Genomic DNA, 24,332 nt, shown 5'->3' on the forward strand with positions numbered 1-24,332 from the left:
GGCTTAACGATTGATGTGGTCATGAGAAAGCTCTGGGAGGAGGACATGGAGGGTGTGAGGAAGTTCATGTTGGGGAGGTCACATTTCTACTACTGCCTCCTGCCCCATCAGAACCAGAAAACCATGATGCTAGTAAGATATGGAGATGCCCATCCCAGAAAACTGGGATCGCAGAAAGTTGCTGTCACACTCATTCTGCCAGAAATAAACTGGTCCTTTGGCAAGGAACATGGCCAACAGTGCCAATCAGTGCATTCTTCATTTCAGTAGATATTTCAAGAACAAAAGGTGCCACCTAGTAAGAAGTAAGTATTCTGGAACAAGTGAATACCCAAGGAATATTCTTCCCCCTAGAACCGGTTGTGATCAGGCAACAAAAGCAGCATTATATTAGGCCTCTACCACAATGTTCAAAGACCTCAGGAAGTTTAAGTTAGAGGAACTGTTTTTATTGGGGTTTTATTGCTTTTGCTTCTTTTCAGGTCAGCAGCAGAATATTTGCCAGAGGAGCTGGAGAAGCCAGTTGCAGTCCACAAAAGTGCCAAAGATTTATTTATGGCCATCATTTAGGGAAAGGGCAGCAATTGCTGGTTCTGAATATTTAACATTGCAGGGAAAAGACAAGCCACTCCGAAGCCTGCATGTTCCAGTAAAGCACTGCAAACCAGCATGCCCTCCTGGTCCCCTAAATGGAGAGCTGGGAGAGCTGTGAAGGTATGCCTCAGAACACTCTTACAGGGACTGAGACTTCTGCTTCAGATCTCAGCTTGTGTGGTCATGATCAGCAAGAGACTCTAGTTCCTCTATGAGTATGGAAGCCCAGGTAAGGAGGAGAGGTGCATCTGCAACTCGGAAGGCATTACCTGCATAGCATTCATCTCAGGAAAATTGCAATTGGTTTTACTTCATGCATCATTTATTGTAATTCCCAGGAGAGCAGCAGGTGGGAGAGATTAGTATCAGCAGCTTTGCCTACCTAAAGCTAGCTACAGCAAGATGCCTTTTGAAATACAGAGACTGCTCTTAGCTCGCTTTCCCCCACTTCCTCGATTTGTCAAGGGATTTAAGTGATAACCCTCAGCTACTCTCTAGCTACTAACTGGCCCAACCCACCAGCTGGTTCTTGAAAAAACTTTCAAGAGCAGCCAGACCACAGCCGCACAGAGGCAGAAGGGAAAACAGGAAAAGCCAATTTCCCATGCTTTCTGTGTCACACTCCCTGTAGAGCCCTGCCCTTCAACACATCACTGTGGTGGGATTTCACTGCTGTTGTTGGCTATGAAGGAAACATGATTGACTGCAGATGGGACTGAGTGTCAGGAGATGGCTAACACCTGCCTCAGACTCTCCCCAAGGAGCCAGCCAAAGGCTGGCTTTCTCTTAGAGAAACCCATGTCTTCCTGTGACCATCACCATGTGGGAAACATCCTTAGTAGAAGAAAAAGGTCCAAATGTGTGTGTGTGGGGGGTTAGTAGTGTGTTGTTGGGTTGTTTTTTTTTAAAAGGAGAGCATTTCAAATTTCATAGACAATTTGCTAACAGATATTCCAGCTGCATTAGTTTAAGTCAACATTTAGCAGCACACACTGTGGATCTAAAGGGCACAGCATTCAATATCAATGATCAGTATACAACTTAAGACTGTCTTGATACTTTATTTTCTGTAAGTCTCTTTTGAATGCTAAGGAAATAGCAACTAAAAAAGTGAATGCTCTAATGGTTGGCTATGGCTATATCCATCCTGGAGCTAGACCATCTAGCAAGCCTCTCACTGCCCACTGTAACACAAAAGTGAGATTTAACCATTCTCACAGTGACCACCCACTAGCTGTCATCCCTGATTTTATGCAGGGTGAGGCTTCCCAGGTCCCAGCTCAGAGGAGGTGGTGACTTTTTCTTCTGAAACTTTCATTGTTTGTGTGGTGAAGTTTGTTTTCTCAGATGCTGAAGGGAGCTCTGAAACTGCAGGCTCCCTGGGACTTGGTTGTGACCACAGTGAAAGACTTTAATCACTATTGCTAGTATGGAAACCTGAGTCCTCTTGTCCCTTAGTAAAATGCTTTACCTTTTACCAAGCACAAGGTCTCTTTAATATCAGGCAATTAGGCAGACAATGAAGGAAACACATTTGCATAGAATGCTCAGACCAAAGTTGTCTGAGTCACACTGGGTTCCCTTTCCAGGAGAAAGTGTTTCCAGTGATGTTCGAGAGTGACAATAAATTGATTAGCCTCTTCAAAATTTCTCATAAAATTGTATTAACAAAACAGTAAATACATGACACAGAGACTGTAACCACAGGATGTTTACATGATGCCCACTGTGGACAAGTACTAAATACCATAAAAGACCTGAGACCCCCCCGAAAAGTCTGCAAGTTCTGGCTCTTCCAAGGCGGCTAGAGCACCACTGTTATTCCTTCTCCTCTTCCTCTTCCCTCTCACATTTCAGCTTCGGTGTTGTGAACTTTGCTGGTGGTTATTGCAATTCCTATTGCTAGGCTTCCGTTGTCAGAAAAAAGTTGAGCCAGGGAAGTGTTTAGCACAAGACAATCCCCATCTGAGATGACAGAGTCAACACACTCCAGTACTGACCTGGGGGTCGCCTCCCACTTGAGGCGCCTCTGGTTCCTGTTGAGCTCAAGCCGGTAGGTGAAGTTGTCGGCTTGGGTTGGTGTGCCGATCAGCATCATCGTGGCAAAGAACTGAGGGTGGCCTTCATACTTCTCCTGCTTCCTGAGAACCAGCAAAAACTGGTGGCCAAGGCAAGAGTGCATGATGATCCAGTCTGTGGGTGCAGGCAGGTGCATGTCCGTGGCCAGGAAGACAATCTCTGCCCCCTGAAGGATGTTTATATGATGGGTCTGCCTCAGGTGGGACACCACCACTTCCAGGTGCCCTTCCCATGGGCAGGAAAAGAGTGGGCAAGTGCAGGGAACCAGCTGGGGGTCATGCACTGCTTCATGGTGGTGGCAGGGAGGAAGGATGCCTTGATCTGTAGATGTCTGTGCAGCTGCACAGCGAGTCGGTGCATACTGCAAGAAAGGAGAAATTACATATGATAGCAGGTGACTGGGAACCAGTGCAGATATGCAAGGGGAAGACAGTGCAGACATCTGTTATCTCATACCCCTCAGAAAACAGCATTGATGGGAACACCAGAACCTCAGCTCTCTGGACATTGGGGCAACCCAGATCTGGATCTGCACAGCAACTGTGCTGGCAGTTGCCTTGCTCTCCAGGAGAAGAGAGAAATCGTTTCAGCCATGATAAGTTACTTCACATGAAAATGATGTATGTGCTTAAAGAGTGATTTCATTAGTTTGGGGGGAAATCTGATTAAAAGGAAAAAAAGCCCAACAAAGCAAGGACAGCATGGGGCATTTTATATAGTTACGGCTCTCGCAGCTCAGAACAAGGAAATGAAATATGCACAGCTTTATTATTCTTTAATGAAACACACTGGCAAATACAGGCATTTCTCCTAAAACAATATGCTTTATAACACCCATAATTTTAGAAATAAAAGTCAGTTTTTATTGTATAAGATGCCTTAATTTTATTTTTTTTTTTTGGTCAATGTATTTGGGCTTACTTGATGCACTTACCTCCATAAATCTTCAATGGCTCTCAAAGGCGTAGGGATGGCAAATTTAGGGCATTTTTATATTGAAGTAAATTTGGATTAAGGTAGGGCACCTAGCTAAGAAGGCAGCAGTTCTTGCAGAAAGATTCTACATAAGAACCAGGAAGCAAACTGGTCTGCCCCTATCAAGCAGATATTTAGATGAGAAATGAGTAAGTCTTATTCCACCAAAAGTGTATCCTCATGCAATGCTATTCAGGAAGAGAAATGGCTCTCCACAATAACACTGTGCATCGACAAACCCTAAGGCACAGGCATGCCAGTCTATGATTCATCCTACCGAATTTTAAGCATTTACTTCAGTCATGAGAGACAGAAACGTAGTTATTGTGGACTGCCTCTGCTGCCAATAGAGGTAGGCAGACCTTCCTATTTGTGAATTCAGATCTTAGCTGGAGTAGTCCACCTCCTAAAGGTAGCACTGGCTGCTGCCAGCATGGCTGGGATCCAATATGTCCATTTGTACCTAGATTTTAGGACATTATCTCTTCCTGAACTCCTTTGGAAATGTTTATAAAGGGTATAAGCATTAAGAGTACATACATGTGTAAGTATATTTTTCTTTAGCATATGTTTTAGGAATAGTCATGTAATACCCTGAATGTTGCCCCACATCTGCTCATTTTAACATATATACCCAAAATTGCAGGAACAACAGTATGGTTCAAACATCTAACAGTTTTTCTCCTCTATGCCACATCCATGTCATAGCAGATTTGGGCTTTTTTTCAGCTATTCTTGAGTAGAGACTTATTTTAACCAGAAGCAAGCATAATCACATATAATAGGTGCCAGATATGTTGCAGATAGTGTGTTGTCTCATCCATCTATGGATACCATGATGTCCTTCATTAAGCCTTGACATTAAACACTCTTACTATAAGCAGTTTTTCCCAGCAGAACTTGCACTTTGGCCTTCCAGGATGTTCTGGAAGGCAGTTTCTTGGGTCAACTGTCCTAATTCTCAGACGACTAGGGCTTCCTTGATGACTAGGATGACAAAGTCCTGGATCTTCATTTTCATTTTGTCATCTGCCAAGGAATGTGATGGGCAGAGCAGGGCTGTGATTGCTGCTGCTGTGAAATTGTTGGTTGTTCCCAAGGCACTGTCAAAGGGAGCTGTTTCTTTATCCTCTGACAATTGATATAAAGAATAATAGATTATTTAAGATCTGTTATTGAACCTTGCAGCTTTTTCTTTAGAGAATAATTCAGTACTACACTTCTATTTTTCCCTTCCTCGTATTTTTTGCTTTGCTGTATAAAATTCAGAAATATAAACTGTCCAAGAAGATAATGAATTGAGGACGGATAAATTACTATCATTGTCTGGGAAATAAAACAAGTCATTATAAACTAATCGAGGTTTGTGGCTTTTGCTGCCCGCTTATCACGGTGGAATTGCTGGTTCACACTTAATTCTACATTAATTTTTACATCTCATTAGGATGAAAGTTATGGCTAATTTAAACTCTTTTTGGTGAAGAAGGTGATTGCAATAGATGATCGTAAAAGCCTTTAAAAAAAATCCCTGAAATGCTAATTGCTTCATAAAACGAATTCTTATCTCCCAATCTAATACAGTGGGTGTGAGCAATTACTTTCTCTCACCAAACTGCTAATGCAACATTAGTGATTATACTAATTAAAACTAATGAACTCATACTCACATGCTGATAAACCTCTCAACCACTCAACAAGTTCCAGTCTTCTATCAGTTTTATTTAACTCCACTTTAGGAAGATGAATCTTAAATTAACCTCTTGAATAACATTCGAAATTAGGTTTTTGAAATGTGAAGCTTTATAGACTGTGTATAATTCTTCTCCAAAGATTACCAGAGTCAGAGAAAACATTTCCACTGAGGATGTAATTGAATTTAAAAATGCATTCTCCTAATTTGATAAGCATGGAGAGCAATGGTAGCTCATCCATCTAAACATTATCCAAGAAAATACAAGTATCTCCAAAAACCACTTTATGACAAGCACTTTTCTACGGCTTAGGAACTTGGAAAATATATTACAATGAGCAATTTATTCAATGTATTTTTCTTTCCTTAATTTTTTATTATTTTTTGTATGTGTGTATGCAAATAATTGAGAATTCCCTTTCATATCTCACTTTCTTGAAAAATTTCCATGAATCACTTCCACAAAGGATTTTTAGTCTGACTTTGTTCAGTTCAGTTTTATTGAAAATTCTGGAAATCCCGCAGAAACCACATGATCCCTTTTTATTCTCTGACTTGATAAGAATAATCTTCAAAATCTGTTTTCTGAATTATTCAACATTCCTATTTCTAAATGCTAGATTTTGTAATATTCTGAAAGAAAGTTTACAAAATCCTGATACCTGTGAAAAAAGTCTCAAAACCCCCTATTATTTTACTTCTAAGGTATGAGTGTAACTACTGAGGTTCTTGTGCCCTTGCTGCTGTTTCATATGGCTGTGAACTGAACCTCTAAAATTTAAATGCAAAAGGGGCATAAAATGGTCACCTTGAGTGCATTTCAAAGATTGAATAAATATTTATGAACATTTTTTTCCATGTTTAATCTGCTCCAGTATTTACTTTCCGTCATTTATTGCTCAAATACCTAATAAAATTAGGTTTATTGTATTGTGTCAGTCCAGTATTATTCTCAATTATCTTTTAGCCAATTTCAGTCAAATTTAACTGTGTGATAGAAGTCTCAAAGGCTTTAATTTTTAACCAGTTCCGTGAGAAGAGGCAGCAGGGTAAAGAAATATGACCCCTTTGTGTCTCCAGGAAGGAACAGCTTGCCACATGGGCAATATTGCATTGCCAGATAGGAGAGAACCTAAACAACAGCAGTTTCATCCCAAACGTGTTATCGACACCAGAGAACTCACATGAGACAGCATCTTTATGAACAGGAGAAAAGGCTTCAGCCACAGTGCTCATTAGACACAAGATAATCCCACCACAAGACTCCAAACCACAGGAAACCAGGCTCTGCCACTCACAGAAAAATGTCTTTTTAATGATGCAGCTTATTACAGTGTAATTCTCTTTAAGAAGAAGTCATTTGGCAAAGAGCAATTTATAAGCGCACAGTGCTTTTCTTATTAAAAACAAAGGTTATGTTTGGGCTGGGACACAGGGCTTCTGGATCCTGCTCCAGCCTTTCTACAGACTTTCTGCTGCAAATGCATCAAACTGCTCTAGGTGTGGCTCGTCTGTTCTAAGGTGACATCTGAGGAGTAGGCAGCTGACTCTGAAGCACAGCAGCTCCTTTTACAGCTCATGCAGGGCACCACAGTGCCCAAGAGATGCTGAAGGAACATTCCCCTGGACACTGCTCTCTACATGCAGCCAGGACCAAGCCCATGCTTGGGGCAGACCCACAGACGTTTTACTGGTTTCTAGACAAGGAGCAGAAAGGCACACACCGATTTTGGTCAGGAGACTGTTCTACAGCTATGGGCTTCTCCTGCTGCACTGGAGACAACACAGTCCGTGGAGGAAGAAATGGATGCCTGTTCACATGGGGCTCCTTGTCACTATTACACCTCCAGTCACAGTAAGTTCATAAAAAAACGACGGAAAGGGCAAAGTGTAGATCCAAGAAGTAGAGAGCTCAAAGATCACCCAGAGGTAGAGAAGACACAAACATATCTCTGCAGCTGCAAAGCTCCAGGCACCCATCCAGGAGAGAGGAATTTGGTATTGTTCCTCATGCTTTTGTATATTAACTAGCAAATACTTTAAGTCAATTATGGTAAAAATAGTGGAAACAGAAGCAGCAACCCACAGTGCACCTCTGCTAGCTGAGCTCCCAGCCCTGTGGGTGCAGGCATCTGCTACACTGTGATCCCTCAAGCCCTGCTTCTCTGCTGCACATTAGAGCAGCTTCAAATGGGAGAGCAAAGGGGGCTGCTGCCCGAGCAGCCAAATGCATTGGATTGGCTTGCATTCCCCATTTGCAGGTCAGGAATTTCTTGCTGCAAAGTGGGAATTTGCTCACTGCAAACCCCTCAGGGTGAGGGAGGGTTGAATCCAGTTCTCCCACTCCAGGGGAGAGGACCTTGACCTTGATGACCTGGACTAAAAGGAGGGAGAATAGCACTGTTGCATTGTGGAAAAATAAATGCTGTGCAGGTCTTCAGAATGAAGGTTAAATGCCCCCTTCCTCCACTTTCCAGTGTTTCCCAGTGTTATATTGGAAACCTTTTACTTACAGTAACATACAGAATGTGTAAAATACCAGGTTTTACATGCTTGTGAACAAGAACATCCCAAGGAGTGAGGACAAGGGCTGGTTCACTGCCCAGTCAATGAAGGTTTCTGATAGCAAAGCAGGTGCTGGGAATAATCACCCTTTTCCAGCCACTTCACACCTATGCAATTGCATTTTATCCAGTGACTACACACAACTTTGCAAACACTCATTAATTCACCCATGGGCTAGGCTATTTGGTTGGGGAAGTCAATAGTGCAGTCTGAAGGCCAAGGCTAGGCTTGATGGCGCTTTGAGCAACCTAGTCTAGTGAAAGATGTCCCTGCCCATGGCAGGGGGAGTGGAACTGGGTGATCTTAAGGTCCTATCTAATCCTAACCATTCTATGATTCTGTGATGCAGTTTCTGAGCAGGGTCACGCAAAAAATATAAGTGGTGAAAATAAAGCCATCGGGCATGCCAGCCGACCCAAACCAGCAGACAGTGCTCCCCCTCCACCCAGGTCCAGCTTTAGCACACCATGAGGCATTGCAACTTTATCCTCCTCTGGAGAGGGAACCCATATCTTCTCCCTCTGTGAATCCAAACTCTCATCCTCAGCCACAGCTTTCTTGGCTGGATTACAGGAGAGTTGGTTGGAGATGTTTATGTTCACGGCAGCTGTGACCTTTGGTGGGAGCTAGGGGTTGAAAAGGGCTGTGCTCATGGCCTGTGTTACCAGCCCACCACTTGTGCTAACATGGCCCTGTGTTAACTCCTGCTACAGCTAACCCCACTCTGAGATCCAGTTTCCTATTGTGTACAACTTTGTAAAGATTATGTTGTTTGTGGTAACACCTGGCTTTAAAATACATATTGAACTATACATACACCTACGTAAGTACAAATACATGTGTTTATGTCTAGACCAGTAACATTTACAGGTCTGCTCCAAATGTTTCTGAAAATAATGAAGATGGGAAATTCACTGTTTTTTCCAGATTAAATAATTCTGGCACCTTTTGTATTTAAAAAATAGTGGGACCTTGGGGAAGGGAGGCCCATGCATTTTGATGATGAGCTTATTTTTGTTGTTCTTGAGAAAACAGTCCCAAATTTGAGACAGTGTATTTTTTTTCCAGACTGCCTCTGAGTTAATTTAAGTATTTTTTCTTCTATGAGTCTCATTGCTGTGGCTGTCTGTGCATCACTGGCATCTGTCAGCTGATACATATAATGTTGAGCTAAAGTACAATGGCAGTATTATTTCTCCGTTTAGGGTCAAGGAATCTAAGCACAAAGAGATTAAAGATCTAAATGTATTTGCCATATTTTGTTGTCCAGCTTATATCAAACAATCCCTGGTTTTTCATAGAATTGCCTCCTGAAGCACTTGATGCTTTCAAACTCCATTAACCTCAGTTGCAGCTACAAGTGATTAAACTATCCACAAATCAGGTCTAAGAGTTCAGACTGAGCAACTCAGGAGCAGAGATCTACTGAAGCCATCCATGAACAGCTTGGTGTAAGTGACTCTCCAGTGTCATACAGGGCTTTCCAGGCAGAGGCATGAATGGAGTCCAGCACTCCAGGGCAGCATGTTTTCCTCCCTATAGGACCTCCTCGCAAACTTGCCATCACTCATCTCCACCACCCTATGTGTGACAAGGGACAGAGAGTGATGAGCTCACCCTGTAGGTAGGTGAGCAGCCTGGAAATGTGCCACAATAACTTGGTGGATTTTTGGCTTTGACAGAAAGATTTCCACAGTCAAGGAGGGACCAGGCCTACAGCTGTGGGATGCTTTGAGTGAGAGCTCCATGTCAACTTTCACAGTTTCTGTTGAAACAAATTGGCATTTTCTTTGCCAGTGAAATGTGCCATTTATTCAGTTTTCTTACTGTTTTCCTCTCTTCCTTGGTTTCTCAGTGTCTGATTACTTCTCATCTGTATTGAAACTGCCTCCAATAATTTTCTAATTCTCAGCTTCTTTCTGCCTCATAAAAGCTTTGCCACCCACTAACATCCACCTCCATGCTACTTACACCCACCATGGGGACAGATACTCGAACTGTAAAGGTGACATGCAGAAAGTAGTGAGTCTTTTAATCCCGGTCTTCATTTAATTTCTCTCCTGCTATTTTTTAGTATGCTAATGAGATTTTGTAAATCTCTCAGATGAAAGAAAAGAGAAGGAAAAATCCCCAAACCCTCAGCGTATTTTGTCAAAAACTGTACTACCATGTCTGAAATTAAGAAGTCCAAGCCAGGGCTCATGTTGGGAATGTATTTAAAATTTTAATTACACAAAATCCTGTTCATTATGAATGCATCAGTTGAATTTCTTAAGCACTGAATATTAGTTGCAGCTTTGGCAGTGGTAGGATTTGTTTTCCCTTCTATCAAATATCAGAGAGAGGACAACTTCAAGCTCATTTTGTTCATCTCACTTTGCAACATAATCAGGCGTGACTTGGTTATACAGTGCATGGGATGTGTTAATGGTTGTCCTCATGCTAATTACACACCTCGGAGTATGCAGAGAAAATGCTGCTTTAGTACACATCCATACTTCTCTCTGTCAGAGGACCCTGAATTTTAGATGATACCATATATTTTTGGGAGTATTTTGGAAGAAAAAGAAACTCTTTTTGTGGTAGGTGTAGCAAGAATGTTGTAGCATTTTAAATGTATCCAAGGTGGAAAGACATTATTCTCAAATTAAAACCTCTTGCTTTTCAAAAATCAACATAAACTGTCATTCAGACTTGAAGTGCAAACAAAAAAAAAAATCAAGGAACTTGATGTTCTTCAGTATATTAAAAACTATGTCATTATAATGAAATATAAACAGAATCTATACTAAAGTGTTTCAGTCTCAAAGGTACTTTCTGAGAGGGACCCAGGTGTAGACACTGGCAGGTCATGCTCTTCAGCTCTCCTGCTTTAAAACCAAGCTTGATGGACCATTCCCAGCCCAGGTGAGAGGACACTGAAACCTCCAGTGCTTCAGGCTGAAGGGAGATTCACCACCTTGCTGACTCTCAGCCAAAGCTGCAGATGGGTCATGGAAACCCAGACAAATCCTGGTTAGCTGCTGTGTTTGCTGGATCTTACCTGAGATCACTTTCTTTTCTTTGAGAAACAAAATGCTTGGAGTAGATACAAACAAAACCATGCACATGGGCAGTTCCTGTGGAGCATCTGGCACAGTTATTTGCTAGCCAAAACAAATGAAAAGCATAGAGATGAATTGGATGAAATGGAAGCATCTGGACGTGTGGAGGTCTGGCAGGTTGACAAGTTGATATACATCACATAATCTGTGGTAATTGCCTTGTGCCTGCTTCAAGGACTTAACCAAGTATGAATATCCAAACAGCTATGGATCAGGTTAGGAAAGCTACAGTCCTGATAGAATTAAATCTGGCCAGGGACATCAAGGGCAACAAGAAAAGCTTCTATAGGTATGTCAGTGATAAAAGGAAGACTAGTGAAAATGTTGGCCTTTTCCATAAAGAAATGGGAGATCTGGTTACCCAGGATATGGAGAAGACTGAGGCACTCAATGACTTTTTGGCCTCAGTCTTCACCAATTAGTGCTCCAGCCACACCATGCAAGTCGCAGAAAGCAAAGGCAGGGACTGGAAGAATTATGAAGCACCTGCTTTAGGAGAAGATAGGTTTGAGATCCTCTAAGGAACCAGGAGATGCACAAATCCATGGGACCTGATGAAGTGTGTTTGTGGTTCCTGAGCTAACTGGCAGATGAAGCTGCTAAGCCATTATCCATTTGAAAAGTCATGGCAGTGCAGTGAAGCTCCCACTGACTGAAAAAGGAGAAACACAACCCTCATGTTTAAAAAGGAGGAAAAGGAAGACCTGGAGAGACCAGTCTGTCTCACCTTGGTGCCTGTCAAGATTATGGAGCAGATCCTCCTGGAAACCATGCTCAGGCACACAGAAGAAAAGAAGGTCATTGGTGAGATCCGACATGGTTTCACTGAAGGAAAATTGTGCCCCACAAATTTGGTGGCCTTCTATAAAAATAGAGGGTACAGTGTTGGTGGACAAGGGAGGAGAGTTTGACATCTCTGGTTCAGTTCTGGGAGAGCCTGAGCCTCCTCCTGGCAGACTGCCCAGCCCCACCGAAGGGCTAGAGCAATTACAGGTGTGGAAGAAGCTGGGATGAAAGGTGGGATGTGCCCCTGGAACCTGATTTGCAACTTGAATTCTCTTTGCTTCATTTTAGGAATGGGCACAATACAGTGACAACAAATCATAGTGCAAGATATCTGACACTGGGTTGCAACTGCTGATGCACTGAGGCGTGGAGTCATGTACCGTCTTCTCTTTGGACTAGGAGGAGATTTTTATACCTTGTTCTAAGCAAGGGTGATGCCTCTAAATGTCATCCCCTTTGGCCACACAAGGCAAGTACTGGAAGCTAAGGCACATACTATCAGCTTTTGCTTCAGAAGGGCAGGGTGTAACCACTGTTTATCACCAGATTGCTCATGAGGCAATGCTGGTTGAGGAGCTGCGTGATGTAGTGAATAGCCTCCATATGTTAAAAGAGATAATATAAAATGTAGGATTATCTGAAGATTCACTGCATCCTTTATCCACTTTGTATTTTGGATAAAGTGCAAAACCATTATAGGCTTTAATTAAAAACCAAGTGATAAAGTAGTTCCAAGCTGCATCTGCTCTGTCTGATAGGGGAGGCAAAGTTCGCAAGAGCCCTATATCTGACCCACTGACTTGTGTTTTACATTCATACCAAAAAGGAAATTAATATGGAAAAGAATTAAAAAAAAAAAAAAAGAAGAAATGATTGCCCACTGTGCTCATAAACTTACCAGTTCAGGCTGCCTCTAATAACTCATCATCCAATATTCATTTACAAGTTACTACAGTAACAGCATGTCTCCAAGAGGAACTGATTTGCTGGTGTCATCTGAGATAATTAGACCAAATCCACCCTGAGACAATCAAATGCTTCCTTTCCATCAGGCAATCTCCAGCTATCACAATTATATGACATTTAAATCCACTAACTGCTCTTTCAGAAATGCACCCTGGGAGTGCCAAAGGACAGCACAAACATTACTGGTCCATTGGAAAGAAAGAAAGGATACGCTGGTGGTTGCTGAGAAAGCCTGTGACCTCTCTTGGTGTGACCAGTGTCTCCCATCCACACACGCTTCCTGGCCAAGGATTTGCTCTGTGTCACATTGCTCTTGCAGCTGTCACAGGGTAATGTGTAATTAAGCCTATGTCAGCTTAGTTCAGACCTGGGACTGGGACCAGGTAGGTGGAGAAGGGAGGGAGCACAGGGCATGCAATGCTGCTGACATTGGCTCGCTGTCTCTACACTATCTCTGTAGCAGTCACTGAGTAATGTATGAGCTGAAAGACACTCCTCATTTTTGGTTAAGACCTTCTCCTGAGAGCTGTCTCCCTGGCAGTGTTCAAGACCAAGTTGGATGGGGCTTTGAGCAACCTGGTCTACTGGAATGTGTCCCTGCCCATGGCAAGGGGTTGGAACTGGATGATTTTTAAGGTCCCTTCCAACCTTTGAGTTGGAACTTCCGTGATTCTGCGATTATGGTGATTCTATGAGCTGCAAGAGTGGCTTAAAATCATGCCTGCCTCCCTCCTGCTGAGGCATCACTGATACCAGCGAGCAATGGGCACCTCAAACACATCCACAATGGCCTGGTGTGGTGGAGGTCATGCTCAGGTTTCAGGAGCATTAGGAAGAGAAGAAGGGAAAATAGATTGTGCTGGGCTCAGAGTAACTCTCCCTTCCCTGACACATCCCTGCCCATTCTCCACTAATGACCTAGCCCTGAGCTTTCAGCTTGCCCTTGCTCTGCACAGTAAGTATGGCACTGGATGAAAACAGTCTCCCTGTTACAAGACAACCCAAAATTCATCCTTATTCCACTGTCAGCTGAAAGTGTGTCTTCAGTTTGTGCAGTCAGTCTTGAGAAATGAGAAAAAATGCAAAACAACCCAGAAAACCAATGCAAGCCATTAGCTTAGGGCATGAAAACTAAAACTGAAGTCTGAGGAAATGTTCTTAGTTTATGTGTGCATGCAGATACTCCACTGATATATTCTTTGCACTAAGGAAAGGGACATTTTAGTGGGAACATTTGGCTTGTGTCACAAATACTTCTAATTTTGTGCAAATCATAGCCTATTCCTTCTTCCTCCCCCTCAAATTCTCAAAGAATAGTTCTTCTTGAAGTTTTCTTCACATGTGGAGGATGCAGGTAGAAAGAACAGAAAGGGAGGCTCAGCTTAGCCAGAGAATACAGTGTTCCATCTCTATTAATAGAGTGAAACTTTAAAGGGTTTTGTTGAAGAAAAAACCACAACTTTCTAAATTGACATTCATGCTTATGGAAAGGTACTGTACTGACAGCCTCTGAGTTTGCAGTGCTTTGCCTGCTGTACAATACTCCATACTGTGAATATTATGAAAGTGAATAATTGTACAATTCTGACACACTTACAGGTTTTGAGGATTTGAAGGCGGCATGGATTGTGGTTTTCTGTGTTTTCAGCTTTCTGTAGAACTTTCTGTGTGACTTGTTATTGAACAAGATGACAGATCATTCATTTAATCACATCAAAGGTGTTTCACCTTTCTTTCACAGGACAAACCTCTCTCCTTCCCCCCAAAGGGCTGCCAGGGCTGAAGAAAGGAGGGGTGGTAGCTCAGGGATGGGATACCAAGGGAAGACCTGCTCTCTGTCTCTCATGCTGCAGTGCTGCCTACCCTCTCCCTAGGCCAGGGTGCACATGTGCAAGAGAGGGCACAGTTCCACCCAGCTCTCAGGCCACTGAGCTCCCAGTTGCAGTCCCTGCTCCCTGTGGGGATGTGGCCCTGGGTTGAAGAGTCACATGTGTAATTACTGCAAGAGACACACCACACTCCCAGGAGGAGGCACTCAAGGGTTTCTGTGACTTCAGCAGCTGCTTGCTCAGTAAAGGCTGTTTGACCCTGTCAACATAGCTTCCATCTGTCTTTAAAATCCTTCATTTCCTTTCTTTCCACACTATGAAGATGCACTGATGGCTCACCCTCAATTTCCAAAGTGTCAGCAAGTCCATGCTAACTCAGAATAGCATCTTTTAGACCCATAGGATTGCAAAGCCTTCAAGGATAAGGGTAGGTGAGGGGAAAGCAGTGGATGTTGTCTGCCTTGATTTCAGCAAAGTTTTTGATACTCCCTCCTATAATACTCTCATAGGTAAGCTCAGGAATTGCAAGTTAGATGAGTGGGCAGTGAGGTGGAATGAGAACTAATTGAATGGCAGAGCATAGAGGGCTGTGCTCAAAAGTGCAGAGTCTAGTTGGAGGCATGTAGCTAGTGGTACTCCCCATGGGTCAGTACTGGGTCTAGTCTTACTCAGCGTCTTCATCAATGACCTGGATGAAGGGACAGAGTGTACTTTCAGCAAGTTCACTGATGATATGAAACTGGAAGGAGCAGCTGATGTACCTGGAGGGTGTGCTGCCATTCAGTGGGACCTTGCTATTCTGGAGAATTGGGTGGAGAGGAAACGAATGAAATTCAACAAAGGTAAGTGTAGGGTCTTGCACCTGGGCAGGAGTAAAACATCTTACCAGTCAGGCTGGGAACTGACCTGCTGGAAAGCAGTTCTGTGGAGAAGGACAAGGGAGTCTGGTGAACAGAAGTTAACCATGAACTGGTAATGTGCCCTTGTGGCCAATGAAGCCAATAGTATCCTGGGGTGCATTAAGGACGAGTGTGGCTACCAGGCAGAGGGAGGTGATCCTCCCCCTCTACACAGCCCTGGTGAGGCCACATCTGGAGTACTGTGTCCAGTTCTTTGCTCTCCAGTTCAAGAAAGACAAGGAATCACTGGACAGGGTCCAGCAGAGGACTAGAAAGATGATTAAGGGACTGGAGCATCTCTCTTAAGAGTAAAGACTGGGAGAGCTGGGTCTGTTTAGCTGAGAGAAGTCTGAGAGGGATCTTATCAGTGTATTCAAGTATCTTAAGGGTTAGGTGTCAAGAAGATGGGGCCAGACTCTTTTCACTGATGCCCAGCAACAGGATTAGGGGCAATGGGCACAAACTGAAACTCAGGAGTTTCCATCTGATGTATGAGGAAGAACTTTCACCTGAGGGTGACAGAGCACTGGAAAAGGCTATCCAGAGAGGTTGTGCAGTCTCCCTCTCTGGAGACATTCAAAACCTGCCTGGACACTACCATTGCAACCTGCTCTAGGTGAACCTGCTTCAGCAAGGAGTTGGACTAGATGGTCTCCAGAGGTGCTTTCCAGCCCCAACCATTCTGTAATTCTGTGATAGCATTACTTAGCAGAAGAAACAACTGTGACAAACAACTGGATGATTTTTGTGGGGGATTTGTCTCATCTAAATGTGTATGTCTAAAAGATAGACATGTTCAAACCTGAGCTATGCATATAAAGCTCTCTTAATAATGGAGATAAGCTGTAGCTCCACATAGCAATTCACTATTGGGGTTGGAACTAGATGATCTCAAGGTCCTTTCCAACCCTAACCATTCTATGATTCTATGATTATCCCTATTTTGAACATGCCAGCCTTCAGGAAAAGATGAAATCACTGTGCAGCACGTGTAGGAGATGTTCGTTTCTCTTCTTTGACTAGAATTCAACTGGGGTCTCTGGCCCAGCAATGGACATCAGACTTGAAAAGTTTCACCATGTTCAGTGCAACAGGAAAGGCACAACTTGGAGTAGCAAAAGGTGTCAGGAGACAGCCACTGTGACTGCTTAATGGGTGATTATGAGCTGCTTATTTGCCTAATGCAGAAAATCCTTTGAGCTGGTCATCCTAATTTTCAGGCCTCTAGATTTAGCAGTGAAATAAAACTAATTTACAGCTCTTGCCATTAGGAGCACAAATTTTCATCTCTCTCCTTCGTGTGAGAAGCACTATAACAAATGAGTGATCACTGACCCAGGATACATATTAGAGATTGCAGATGGGTCATCTCATTTGTTGTTTTAACACAAGAAATTAAGAACCCCAGCAGGGTTATCACAGAAACTGAATTGATAATGAGATGAAAACCGCCTTTACCAGAGGCTCTTTCTAGATTCACATATGGTAAAAACTCAGTCACAATGGGACCTAAAGACATGAGCCTGAATCACAGAGCCCAACAGGACTTTCCACTTCCACTGAATTCCTCCCATTGCTACCTAACTGCTGCGTATTGGACTTCATACAGACAAAGGAGCAGTTAGCCATGTATTTGCTTGGCCTTTTTCCCTCTATCATTGCCCACAGCTAAATTGCCCACCAAAGAGATTTTGAATCAAAAGGGATTGAGTGAATAGGACAGCCCCCCCTCAACAGCAGCTGCTGTGGCAGGCCCCTGTTCACTTAGCCTGATGCTGATTGCATATTAGTCCCTGCTGCCAGGTATCAAAGCTGATCTTCTTGAAAAGCATCCTCGGTGCTGTGAAACAAATAGGTTTCAAAGTTTTATGAGAAATACTGAAGAATATCATAAATAACCTGACTCTGAGCTGTGTGAGGGCAAAATTAGCTGTTCTGCAGAGTCCCAAGCTCAAGGTACACATATTTGGCTTCTGCTCAGACTCTGCTGCCCATAGACTGTGGGGGCTGTATATCATGCCCATGTAGCTAGCATGGTAGTGCCTGTCCTGATCTGAGCCTGTGCTCTATCTGCACTCTAGATCCTCGTATGTGATCCAGTAGCACTGCTCCTCCCTGTAACTCACCCTGACTCACCAGGCTTTTCCCATCGTGTGGCACAGTGCCCTCGCATCATCTTGTGTATTCATGTATTCAAGGAAAGAAAATTGTAAGAATCAACTGCCACAGTCAGCTACTAGCCAGTCATTGGTTGAGTAGCTGTTCCTCTTTCTGATCTAACATAGGATGGAAAATCTTCCTATTGTCCTTAGTTCATATAGATTTAGTGCATCCACAGGCAGAGAAAGTACTCAGAGCAGTATCCTATCCTTACTTTGTGGAGTTGGGTTATATCTTTCCTCTCTACACTGGGATTTCAGCTTAGCATGGAAAGAAATCAGACCTATAACTCTTCTACAGCAGAGCTGACTGCCCTGTTTTCATGGGCTCGGGGAAGTACAAGCAAGAGGATCTGCAAGGTTGTCTTGTGAAGTGATATGTCAAGACCTGCTGCAGATTTAGACCACAGCCCAGAAGTTAAATGATCAATGAAGGTCTTAATACCTTCACTGCTTTCCTCCGTCCATAGCCACTTAGGCCAGTGCACTCCAGCACAGAACAGGGCTGTATGAACACATCTCCTCCACCACTGCACAAACCAGAGCAGACCCAGTGCTCATCATCTTAGGATACAGATCATTTACCTCATCCCTGCTTGAAGTCTTGTCAGTGCTGATGAGAGCAGCTAACTTCAGGGCAGGCAGTGGGAAACCTGTTTCCACAGAAAGCACTGATGCAGTTACAGTGGGAAACCTGCCACTCCCTTTCTATCGCCACTGTCCCTACTCATGCATCATAAATGCTCTTTTCACATAGATGATTTGTCTTTCTGGTGGCCCTGAGGTTGTGAGGTCATTGCAAGTTGGACCTGCAAGTCACATATCCATTTTGCTTCCCACATGTGTTTTCTCTTTGTGTATTCCTGCTGCCTGTTTTACACAAAGATCTGCTTTAGCTTTTGGGCTTGCTCCAGCACCATTTGCTAAAATTATATCAAGTATTGATTGGTAACATACATATTACAGAGCAATGCTACTGAGGATACATTAAGTAAATGGAGAGCAGGCCTACACGGCTTGCTTTCACCCTGTTGCTGTTTATCAGAATGGCAATCAGCAGCAGCAGAGATGTACAGGATCTGAACCAGCTGTGACTTAAACTGGCTGGAGATCATCCATATTAATAGGTTATGGAGAAGACTCAGTGTTGTGTTAAATAGCTGCTGTCCTGGTGCTGCCCTTGGTTACAGAGTAATTACATAGATGATGTGAAATGAGAATGGTTCAAGGAAAAAATAACCCTTGTCATTCATTCAAGAACCTCAGCATTGTGGTGATCTGCATACTGCTCCATGTTTCATTTTCACTTCTAATTGCTCAGTATTTTATTTCCTTTCATACTTGCAAAGGTGCCAAGCCCTGGTGACAGAGATAGCTGGCTGCAATTTTTTAAGCCATGCAATTTGGCCAGTGAAGTAGACGGGACAGTGAGAAAACAGGAAAGGGGAGACACTATCACACTTTCAAGCGATGGGCATCAAGTTGACAGTGGCAGAAGACGAGAGGAACATGAATGTTTCAGGATAAGAAACTGAGGTAAAAAAAAGGTTTCACAAAGATATGGTACAAGGTAAGCTGCAACTCTTTCTTACCATTCAAATGTGAAAACGAGCATCAGTGGCAGCAGTATCAACCTAAGCTGACTTGCAAATGTCCTTCTGGTGGAGTTCCTTGCCACTGGCCTTACACAGCTGACTGCAGTTAAAGGAATGCAGGCTGAAAAATTAAAGAAGCCTGTGTATGGAATAACATCAGGATTAACTTAAACCATCTGAAGCTGTAAAGCGGTAGAGTTATGGTTGAATTCTCTTCCCACTTCAGTCTGGCATTATCCTGATTCTGGCATCACTTGTAATGTGCACCACTGCCTGTGAGGGAAGTTGAGGGCAACTAAGCTGAGCTCAGATGCAGACATCTGGTTTTCAGCTCCTGCGCTCAGGTGAGACTAATCCCACCATGCTCCTGCCTTTGCTCCTGGGCTTCCTGGTCATCTTCAAGTCTTTTGATTCTGTCTCATCTGCCTGGCCCTGCACTGGCTTGTCCCCATGTTGCCTCAAACATGGTTCCATTTTTGCCTTCATGTCTTTCAGAGTAGTTCTTTTATGAATTTAGGCTCTCCTAATAACATATCTGCTCATTCCTGAACTCTGCCCTAACTGAGCCATGAGATGGGGCTGTCAACACCCCATTCTAAACTTGGGCTGCCTTCAGGATTTCAGCTAGCCAGCTGGAGTGCCTCTATGCCCTCTTTTTGCCATGTGGAATGTACTTTAACACTGACCATCTAGCTGACAAACTCATCTGATAACCTCTATACCAGCTTGTCCCTCATGTGAAAGACTCCATGTGACAAAGCAAGCATCCGTGCTTTCACCATGACTTGCAGCCTTTAAAGAACAATAATACAGGTTTATATGCAAGGTTTAAACTGCCAAATAAAGGAGGTCTACAGACAGATCTTTGCTCCCAAGCCCAGGTGACACAACCTGGCTTACAGAAACACTTTCACTGAGGGGAGACAGAATAGTCTGAAGCTGTGCCAAGGAAGAAGTAGTGCAGGTGGTCAAGCACCACACCTCAAACTCAGACCTCATTTCTAATTTACCAGCCTGGACTTCCTTTATACAGGTTAATAAAATAGGCTGGGAGCCATTCCCTGGCCCTGAAGCCTATTGACACATCTTTGTCCATGTAGTTCATCTTGCCTGGTAGGAACAGCCCCTGGTCTCTAAGCCCATCAAGGAGAGTGCTTGCTGGCATGAGACAAATCCAGGGAGAGTGCTGGCCACCACAGAGCACGGATGATTGCGAGTTGGTGCTGTGTCCTTGTCCTGCTGTGGCTTGGTGGATACAGCTGTACCCAAATTTCCTACACCCATGGCTGGCTCAGCTTGTGTAGGCAAGAGGCAAAAATTCACATCAGGGGAGTTCCCATGCTCCTTCCCAAGCTCTTGAAGGTTAATGGTTGCACAGAGACTGTCAGCCTTCAGAGACATCTTTTGGCACCTTTCCTATGCACTCGGTCATTTGGAAAGGAAAATAATAAGCACTTTCCTGCAGAAGACTTTTTCTTTTGGCATCTGAAGTCAAGATGCAGTTACATGTCAGGTACGTGTTTGTTTTCATAAAGCACTGTGTAAAAAACCTCTCTTCCTTCAAGTGTACATTGCGTCAGCAGCATTTTTGGACTGATTTCAACTCCTCAGCTGTACTGCAGCTCTTCTACGGTTAGAAGAGGGCATTCAGGCTTTACCTTCCCTGTCATTTGAAGAGTCATCGCTTTGCAATCTGCCCTTGAATCAATGCGTTTGCTACATTAGAAATACTTAGCACATAAATTGTAGGACATAGAGGCACTGTGTGTTACAAGGCATGATAACAGTGCAGTGAACCTGCTGTACAAGCTCATTTCAAAATCTAGCAGAGGCTCCTTGCTCTCCTACCTTCTTGGTTCAGAGCTTTAAGGGAGGGTGTGCTTGTGAGGGTATATGGCTAAGCCTATCCCAAGTCTGATCAGTCAGAAATGGGGCTGAGCTTTCCTTATTATTTTTTATGCTGAATTGCCCACACTGCAGGTTTGATGGTAAAATTCCCACCTAATTTGTGCTCTTTCACCTGAATCTGAGGTTATTACTGAGTGGACAGTGGCGAAAGAGCAATAAAACAGGAATGGAAGTGGCATACCCACATTTCAGATGTCTCTACAGGACCTGATCGTGTACACACTGATAAATAACTATAAACAGGCACCTTACCCTGGAGTAGTGAGACAGCAAAGGTAAGAATGGGAGCTATCTGTGCAAGTTTTCAAGTTCCCAGATATTTGATCAAGGAGACCAAGGTAAGGATGCATCCACAAGGTGTATTTATTTCCAAGTCCATGTGTGTAACTATCAAAGGCATTCACAGATCTGAGCCTATAAGAAGAAGCTTGTTTACCACAGAAAGTCTTTCTCTGTGAAAATCCTAAAGGCTCTTTAGAGGTGCCAAATTGATTTTTTTGTCTTCAAGCACAAATATCAATTAAGCTGAGGTTATGTCCTAGCTTAAAAGCAGGGTGAGATTTATGTGAACAATCCGTTTCAGTTACAGGGAATTAATTTTAAGTGTGGAGTACGGGCACAGGAGTGCATTACTTTCTTTTTATGTGATTTGTTTCCTGGTACTGGCACTCTGGAGCAAGGGTATCTTTGTCTTCTCATTATATATCCAAATCCCATCAGCACAACTAAAGTCACCTCGTGAAGGGTCGCATTCAGTTGAACATGCTCTGCTGTGTGCAAGTGACATCGTGTTTCAGCAGAGGCACCTCTAGGTTTCATAGATATTGCTGTTACAGGAGCCGTGGCTCCAGGGAGAAGAGCAGATGCTGAGTGGCCAGAACAAGCCTCATTTGCGCTGGAGTGGTGGATTTCTCACTTGGCTGCTTTGATGTTGTGCCACCCTCTTTATTTCTGCTGCTGATATTTCTTCAGCAATGAGCATAACAAGTACCTTGAAAAGGACTACAGCAAGGGTGAACCAAGATAAACCCAAATCCTTGGCTGAACAAAACCAGCACAGCTCCACTGCACCTCTGCTATGGAGCTGCACTGTTGGGAGCAGGGAGACACAGGGACAGCAAAGGCTTTTACAGTTTGCATCCTGACATGAGGCAGGATAAATTTAGGATCCAATAGTTTTCATGGATTGTGTTTTACAGGAGACAGTAGCTAAAGGGAGTTAGAGAAGAAATAGCATCTAACTGTATTTTAGGAGCTGGATCTTGCCCTGGATCCCCAACAGGTCATGTTGGATAGGTAAAGGAAATACCACAGTTTGCCTCTACACTGGCTAAGGCATTATCCATCATGGAAACTTATCCATCCCTTATATAGAATCATAGAATCATAGAATAGATAGGGTTGGAAAGGACCTTAAGATCATCTAGTTCCAACACCCCTGCCACAGGCAGGGACACCTCACACAACCATGCCACCCAAGGCTCTGTTCTACTCTGGCCTTGAGCACCCCCAGGGATGAAGCATTCACAACTTCCCTGAGCAACCCATTCCAGTGCCTCACCACCCTCACAGTGAAGAACTTTTTCCTTATTTCTAATCTAAACTTTCCCTGTTTAAGTTTAAGCCCATTACCCATTGTCCTATCGCTACAGTCTGTAGCGAAGAGTCCCTCCCCAGCATCCCTATAGGCCCCCTTCAGATACTGGAAGGCTGCTATGAGGTCTCCACGCAGCCTTCTCTTCTCCAGGCTGAACAGACCCAACTTTCTCAGCCGATCTTCATACAGGAGGTGCTCCAGTCCCCTGATCATTCTCGTGGGCCTCCTCTGGACTTGTTCCAACAGATCCATGTCCTTTTTATGTTGAGGACACCAGAACTGTACACAATACCCCAAGTGAGGTCTCATGAGAGCAGAATAAAGGGGCAGGATCCCCTCCTTCGGCCTGCTGGTCACACTCCTTTTGATGCAGCTGAGGATACGGTTGGCTTTCTGAGCTGTGAACGCACACTGAAGCCTGCTCATGTTAAGTTTCTTATCTACCAACACACCCAAGTCCTTCTCTGCAGGGCTGCTCTGAATCTCTATATACTTGGGGACCACTGAAATCCTTGGATATCTCAGTCTATTACTAGAGAAGTGTTACTCTGCTCTGTGGTGTCACACTCAAGCTTGCACCAAATGGGTCTCATACTGCTAACTGAGAAAAAGGGGACACTTTAAATGAAGATATTGGGAAAATGCATTCAAAAGGAGGGTCCAGGTAGTGGAGGGCTCTACTCTGTCAATGGGACCTGAGCCTGGTGGTGGCTGTGGCTGCAGAAGAGGGCAGAAAAAATTAAACTGAGCTCAGCAAGATTAAGGATTCAGTCTGGAATGCTTGCATAGGGTTCCCTAGATGTAGGCACACAATAGTGGTGGCATGCCAAGACCTATCAGTCATAATATGCTGTCAAGGCTTAAGTCTAGCTGGTAACTTAGAACCACACAGCCACTCATTCACTTCCTCCCTTTCTTCCCCCACTCCTGAAGGAATGGAAGGAGAATTGAAAGAATGCAACTTCCACAGGTTAAGAACAGTCCAATAACTAGGGTATAACACAAAACCACTACTCCTACCACCAATAATAATAATGATAAGGGGAATAATAAAGAGAGAGAATATAAAACTGAAAGGGGAAAAGGGAAAGGAAACAATAAACACAATACAATTGCTCACCACCCACCAACTGACACCCAGCCTGACACAAGCAGCAATCTGGGCTTTTCAGGTAACTGCCCCCAGTTTATACTGGGCATGACATGCTGTGGTATGGAATACCTCTTTGGCTACCGTAGGTCAGGTATCCTGTCTCTGCTTCCTCCCTGCTCCCCATGTCCCTCCTCACTGGCAGAGCATGAGACTGAAATTCCTTGCTGCGGGTAAGCGCTATGTGCTACTTAGCAACAACTAAAAACATTGGTGTTATCTGTGTTGTTCTCAGGCTAAAGTCAAAACCACAGCACTGCACCAGCTATGAAGAAGAAAAATAACTGCTACTGCTGAACCCAGAACATATGCATATCCTCACCAGCACTGCTGATCTGGGTGCCCAGCAAAAAAAATCACTATCTGTGCTTCCATAAATCACTCATGTCCTGACACACTTGCAACCTTCTCTCTTCCTAGAGATTTATCTCTCTGT

At 43.7% G+C, this 24,332-nt stretch overlaps 1 protein-coding gene across 1 annotated transcript in view; it reads right to left on the reverse strand.

The window, feature by feature from the left end:
* Positions 1-2,234: 2,234 nt before the first annotated feature.
* SIAH3 (siah E3 ubiquitin protein ligase family member 3) overlaps positions 2,235-24,332 on the reverse strand; it is a 49,455-nt gene continuing 27,357 nt past the window's right edge. Inside the window, exon 2 of the mRNA XM_061353064.1 lies at positions 2,235-3,034. Within this exon, the coding sequence (XP_061209048.1) occupies positions 2,441-3,034 (594 nt within the window). The 3' untranslated portion in view covers positions 2,235-2,440. The remainder of the gene's footprint in view (positions 3,035-24,332) is intronic.

Source organism: Neopsephotus bourkii, unplaced genomic scaffold (assembly GCF_033783945.1).
Source record: "Neopsephotus bourkii isolate Nb327-2 ecotype Australia unplaced genomic scaffold, CSIRO-AGI_Nbou_v1 NB_663, whole genome shotgun sequence".
In the NCBI taxonomy this organism is placed as follows: Eukaryota; Metazoa; Chordata; class Aves; order Psittaciformes; family Psittacidae; genus Neopsephotus; species Neopsephotus bourkii.